This window comes from Nicotiana tabacum, chromosome 6, assembly GCF_000715075.1.
Source record: "Nicotiana tabacum cultivar K326 chromosome 6, ASM71507v2, whole genome shotgun sequence".
Classification (NCBI taxonomy): Eukaryota; Viridiplantae; Streptophyta; class Magnoliopsida; order Solanales; family Solanaceae; genus Nicotiana; species Nicotiana tabacum.
The window spans coordinates 91,209,162-91,215,637 of record NC_134085.1 but is presented as its reverse complement, the minus strand read 5'-3'; the positions used below and the strand labels follow the sequence as shown (position 1 = coordinate 91,215,637).

The following is a 6,476-nucleotide window of genomic DNA, read 5'->3' as shown; positions in this document are numbered from 1 at the left end:
GGGAAAACAGGTGTTGCAAGGTGGAAAAGTTCTTAATGAGAAGAGAAAACAAGTATATATAGAGGAAGGCGGCGACTGTTCATTGATATTGATGGTCGACCGGCTTTGGCATGCACTTAATGCTTTTGGGGAAGAGAACCGACGGGACGCTTCGATCATTTCAACGCTACGTCATAAGAGTGATGTCATTGTAAAGGACTTCAGAAATTCAAATCGTTTCATATCATTTCATTCTAATTAACGCGAGGACTATCTGTATACGGTCGAAATCAGAGAGCTCGATTTCGAAGACTTTATCATACCCCGAGCTCGAGTTCGGGAAGCTCGAAGTAAGAATCGAGCCTGGCCTGGATGTGCGCACCTCGAGAAGCAAATCGGAGATCTGTCATGATCTTCCTCGAGGGAAGTACAATTTCGATGACACTCAAGAAAGAGCGAGAATTTCTCAAGGACACATGGATCTGGGCATAAATTATGGGATAAGATTTGTACGAAATAGTACAAGTCCGTACTAGGTTGTTATACAGCTGTACTAATAGAATTCTTTACCATAATTGGAAATGTACCATATTAGGGTTTTCCCCTTTTATATAAAAGGGACCCCAATCATTTGTAAAGATCATCTCATTCACTGTAATAAAATATTCTACCCTTCTTTTCTCGCTTACTGTGCTCCACAATTGTTCTTCAGCTTTATTATTTTTACTTTATTGTTCATAAGTTATTGCTCTTAACTCACCTCGAGGCCCCCGAGATAATCGAGCTCGAGGTCCTTATTGTCCTAACAACACTAGTTTGGTTCATCAATTCTTCTTACTTAAACCTAATATTACGTGTATATTCACTAGTATTAGAATAAATCACATATCTTTAAAGCCACAAATCATATTTAATTGTTACTCATATTTTTCGAGGTAAACAGTGTCATTCATGTCGGAATGAACTAATTAAAAAAAAACTAAGGCTGTATCTATAATTTTTAATGTTTGTTTGTTTGTGCTAAAAAAGAAACTCAGAATGTTAAATAACAATCTCCTTATACCAGAGGTCAGAGGACCTTTATGGAAATTCTAAAGTTCACACCTATTATGAGACAAAAGAAAAAAGAAGCTAAAAATAATGGAGAATTATGAAATGTTTTTTCTTCTGACGACGACTAAATTTGAAAGTGAAGAAAGATTTATCAAATGACTACAAAATCAATGGCTGAAGCAAAAACTACCACATCTATGTTTTATAGGTACACCCATATACTGCTTTTAAAATGTAATATTACTATTATATACTCCTTTCTTTTTTTGGATTGGAAATACTCAAGTCAGCCAAATGAGGCGTCACTTAGTCTCCAAGGTTCTGTAGTCCAAACCATTTGTCTTTAATCCTAGAAAGTCATAAGCAGCAATATTCATACTTATATTCCTGCTACTGCTGCAACCATTTCCATTACTACTGTCACTACAACTGCAATCTTTACTCTTCTTTAATCCTAAATTGCATTTAAAACATATAGGGCTAGTCCTCCACGAACCAGTATTACTCTGTTCCAATGCCCTCTTCTGTTGGTTTTGTTGGTAAGGAGGGCTAATTCTGAGCTCAAGATTCAAGTCAGGACACTGTGGTCTGCTACTAATGTCATCTTCCTTGATTGTTCCAAATTCAGCTTTAATGTTCATCTTTTCATCTTCAATATCTTTATAATTACCAGAAGCAAAAGTAATTGATGTCACTTTTTGTGTGTTAGGCTCGTTTATAGCCCGGTGTATTGTAGGATCAATACCACGACTCAACAGTTTCCTCCTTATATGAGTATTCCAATAATTCTTTATCTCATTATCTGTTCTTCCTGGTAGTCTTCCTGCTATAAGCGACCACCTATCAAATAAAGAAAAGGTAAAAATTAGTAATATGAACTTTTTGGAGTTTTCAAATTTTCAAAAAAATTTAAAATTTATTTTAAGTGACAATTAAAAAATTTATGACAAAACATTAATTTCGAAAAAAAAGTGAAAAAAATTGCATGGCCAAACGGGCTCTATCTGCTGACATTTCCAACATTTCCAGATGATCGTAAAAGTATTCTAATTTCTTTGAACATTTTTAGGTATAATTCCGACATAGATTCTTCATGTGTTTTAAAATAAAATTTATATATTTAGCAATTACATAAAAAGTACTAAGTGAAAATTTAAATTATTTTAAAAATTATTTGCAAAAAAATCTTATTTGACCTTCCAAATAATAAAAGGTTCATCATAGGAGAGAGTAATGAAGTAGTATTTCTGGGAATATAATTTCAAAAAATAATATTACTCACTTGTTTCCGAGGAGGCTGTGGAGTTTAATAATGAGTTCATCTTCTTCATCAGTAAAATTACCACGTTTGAGATCAGGTCTCAAGTAATTAATCCATCGGAGACGGCAACTTTTACCACATCTCAAAAGTCCAGCAGCTTTAGGAAGTGACCTCCAACAGCCTTCGCCATGAGCTTTAATGTAAGCTATAAGACTTTCATCTTCTTCTTTAGTCCATGCTCCTTTATTTGTATGTGATTTCTCACAGCAAGGTGATCTTCCCATATGGAATCCACTACAACTAACTTTTGTTCCTGGTTTAATGTTTTCTTTTCCCCCCCTATTTTTCGTTGTTGTGAGATGGAAAGGTGGGTGGGGGTTTGTTGATCAAGCAGTAGTAGAAGAAGAGGAAGTTTAGCTTTAGTGGTGATTAAACCAAGGTCGGCCTTTAAGGACATTTGAGATGGGGTTTTATAGCCTTTTGACTCTCTCCAAACAGAGCCCTTTGAGTCTAGCTTTGGTCGTGAAATGATTGAGATTTATTAATTAGCGTGTTTCGCCAATCTCTTAAAATCTAATTATTTTAATAAGTGTTTTTAAAAATTGATTTTGTATTTGGCTAATTAATTTCAAAAGTACTTTTGAGCAATAATTAGTGTTTCGCCAAATTTTTAAACACTGCTTATAAATGTATTTTTCTCAAAAGTACTTCTCAAAAAAGTGTTTTTGGAGAGAAGCTACATTTTTCTAATTCTCAAAAACTGCTTATGTTTTTTCTCAAAAGAACTTTTTTCCTTCTAAAAGCTTGGCCAAACACCTCAATTGTTGGCGAAAAGTACTTTTTGCCCAAAAAAAGCTTGGTCAAATAGGCGATGACTCTACTTTTAACTCCAGCTTTTAACTAACAAAGGTTGTGGTGGAGTGGTAAGTACTCCTTCATCCTTAATCAGAGGTCTTGGATTCGAATCCTTGGGTATGGAGTCGCCTTTGTTAGGGAGTGTTTTATCTTCAAATATGGAACTTTCCGGCGCGAATCCGAATTTAGTCAGGCCCCTATGTGGATACCGAACATTGGATGTAAAACGAAAAAAAAAATCGAGATCTTAGGTTAAAGTTTTGAAAATAAAAATATTTTTTTGATAAATAGTGTTTTATTATTCTTAATAGACTCGCCAGCACAAATGTAAATTAGTCAGTAGGTAAATCTTAAGTATTAAAGGTTATGGTAAATCTCAAGTATTAAAGGTTTTTTTTTTGTAAAAAAAGAAAAAGAGAAGAGAAACCAATTCTTTTGAGAAACCATATACTATTGTGTTGGGTTGGGGGTGGGGGGAACTAGTGAGCCCTAGTATTGTCTCTGAGCGTCCGAAACTTTTCTAATGTCTTTTTGGCAAAAAATACATTTTTATTACTAAAAAAAAAGTTACATAAATAATTAAAACGCAGTATTTTACTTTAACGGAAAGTTAACCGTTAAAGTAAAACACAGTACTATACTGCGTATTATTAAAAAATTGATTTTTTTAAAGAAAAACACAGTATAATACTGTGTCTCCCTTAAACGCAGTATTGCACTGCGTTTCCCTATTAATATTGGGTCCACCTATATTTTATTAAAGAGAAACACAATACAATACTGTGTTTAAGGAAAACGCAATATTATACTGCGTTTTCCTTTAATAAAATAAGGCCCTTCTTCTTCCCCAAGACAACGACAGAACGAATCAATTAAAAAAAACACCCCTGCTCCACTGCTGGTCCTCCTTGCTGGTCCCCACCCCCTCAAATTTAAAAAAAAATTTGGGCCCCACCCGTCACCCAAAAAGTAAAGAGTGTAGGTCCCGCACACAAGATAAACTTTGAATTCCTTTATTCGGGTGCAAAAATTCGATTTGAATCAATTTCAAAAAACTTAAATCGAGGTATTTCGATTTTGTTTATGTCGAAACTCGTATAGTACATGCATATTTGTATTGTTGAATATGTTTCCATGTTAATTTGTGTTATGTTTGTGTTTAAATTTGTATCTTATTTATACCCGGATTGATTTATTAGCTTTGGGACAAAAAATTGCTAAAATTTGATAAATAATTTTTATTGTTAATATTATGTTTTTATTTGCTTAAATAATAAATAAATATTATTTATTTAGTTTGTGTTTCATATTTGTATGTTATGTTTGTTGTTTTTATATGTAATAGTGACCTTTTAGCAAATATAGTGCCTTTTAGCGTAGTAAAATATAGAGCCTTTTAGCGTAGTAAAATATTGAGCCTTTTAGCGTAGTAAAATATATAGCCTTTTAGCGTAGTAAAATATAGAGCCTTTTAGCGTAGTAAAATATAGAGCCTTTTAGCTTAGTAAAATGTAGAGTCTTTTAGTGTAGAGTCTCTGTAGTTTAAGTATGTAGTAACTACAAACTCTATCCAATTGCACTTTACAAAATTAATTATTTAATTTATAAAAATAAACTTACAAAAGTAAAAAATTAATATATGTTGTTAAATTAACTCAAATATCGAGCCTGGAACTCATAGATAATTACTCAGTCCAATTCAATACTTAATTATTTACTTTATTAAATTAACAAAATTGTAAAAATGCTGAAATTGACACGCATAATAATTAAGGATAACTTGGTGCTACCGGGCGTCAAATATCGAGTCTGGAACCCATACATAATTATTCAGTCCAATTCAATAATTTTTAATTTAATTCCTTAAACTAATAAAAATTCATCGGTAACTGAAATTGACACGCATAATAATTAAGGATAACTTGGTGCTACCGGGCCTGCGGAGTAATAAGCAAACCCCTACGGAGTCACTGAATACGGAAATCTACCGGTTACTTTAAGGTTAACCGAACGCTTCCTCTGACTCATTTTTTTTTACGTAACAACGATACCAATTTATCGTACTCCATTGTAAGCGGCAATTTAACATGACACCGTGGAGGTGAGCTATACCTCACAGAGTTATTCTCCAGCACAACCTCACCCCCCTCAACCCCCAATATAATGAAACTCTTATTTTTGGCTCTTCAGACATTGTAAAAAAATTATTGATAAGAAGAAGAGAGAAGTATGAATGGAAATTTGAAGGAAAGTATTGAATGAATTTTCATAAAATTCAAACATCTAAATAAGCTTGGGGTGCAGAATTTTTTTTATGTAAAACGCAGTACAATACCACGTTTTATGTATTTGAATTATTGGTATGTCAGTTATCCGCAGAACACTTATTGGTGGGCCCTTATTTTATTAAAGGAAAACACAGTATTATACTGCATTTTCCTTAAATAAAATTAATTTTTTAATAATATGCAGTATAGTACTATGTTTTACTTTAACGGCCAACTTTCCGTTAAAGTAAAACACAGTATTATACTACGTTTTAGTTATTTATGTAACTATTTTTTAGTAGTAAAAATATATTTTTTGCCAGAAAAAGGCATTAGAAAAGTTTCACTCCTTCTGGATGCGAGTTGGTAAGATAGGTTTGAGGGAGTGGCTGGCGTCCATTCTTTCTTTTTCTGATGATATTAACATCTTCATTATTACCGTATATTTATAACTGATATGATATAGTACTTCAAAAGGGAGTCTAACGAAATAAATAAAAGAGAAGAGTAGATGTGACATTCATTAACTAGAGTCTAGAGGTAACCTTCAGGTAGGTGTGTAAAGTAATAATGCATTAAAGTTCTAGTTAGGACAAAAGACAGTGTGATGAGATAATCCCTTTAAATTTTTGTTATCTTTTTTCCTTTTTCTTTTCGTGTGTATCTAAACTCTGACCAAACTTTTTATTACAATAATTTGGCTACATCCAAATCCTTCCCAACCATATGAATGACAGGTACCAGAATGAGTTTCTTTCCAACTACTAATAAAATCATATCGATTTGATCATTGTACTCCAGTTCGAACTAACACCTCTATATTATTTATGGTGGTATGGATAAACCCTAGATCTTTTATTCATAGACAAAGAAACTATCATTAAAAATTAATCGACTTTTGCCTAGTTTTGATATTTTGTATATTTACATTTTGGTAAAAAAAGAAACCTTTTATTCATTGATGATTTCTATTGTAATTTATTACATATATAGAAGAAAACGAATTCTCCAGAGATGAATTTTTATTTCATATTATATAGAAGTTAGGTACTTTTTTGTTG

The 6,476-nt window shown here is 32.5% G+C and overlaps 1 protein-coding gene across 1 annotated transcript; it reads right to left on the bottom strand.

Moving 5' to 3' along the window:
* Positions 1-1,257: 1,257 nt before the first annotated feature.
* LOC107807778 (MYB-like transcription factor 4) lies at positions 1,258-2,711 on the bottom strand. Its single transcript, XM_016632216.2, has 2 exons — positions 2,315-2,711; positions 1,258-1,872 (listed from the first exon to the last, which is right to left on the bottom strand). The coding sequence occupies exons 1-2, from the start codon at positions 2,575-2,577 to the stop codon at positions 1,335-1,337; spliced, it is 801 nt and encodes a 266-aa protein (XP_016487702.2). The 5' UTR covers positions 2,578-2,711; the 3' UTR covers positions 1,258-1,334.
* Positions 2,712-6,476: the final 3,765 nt, after the last annotated feature.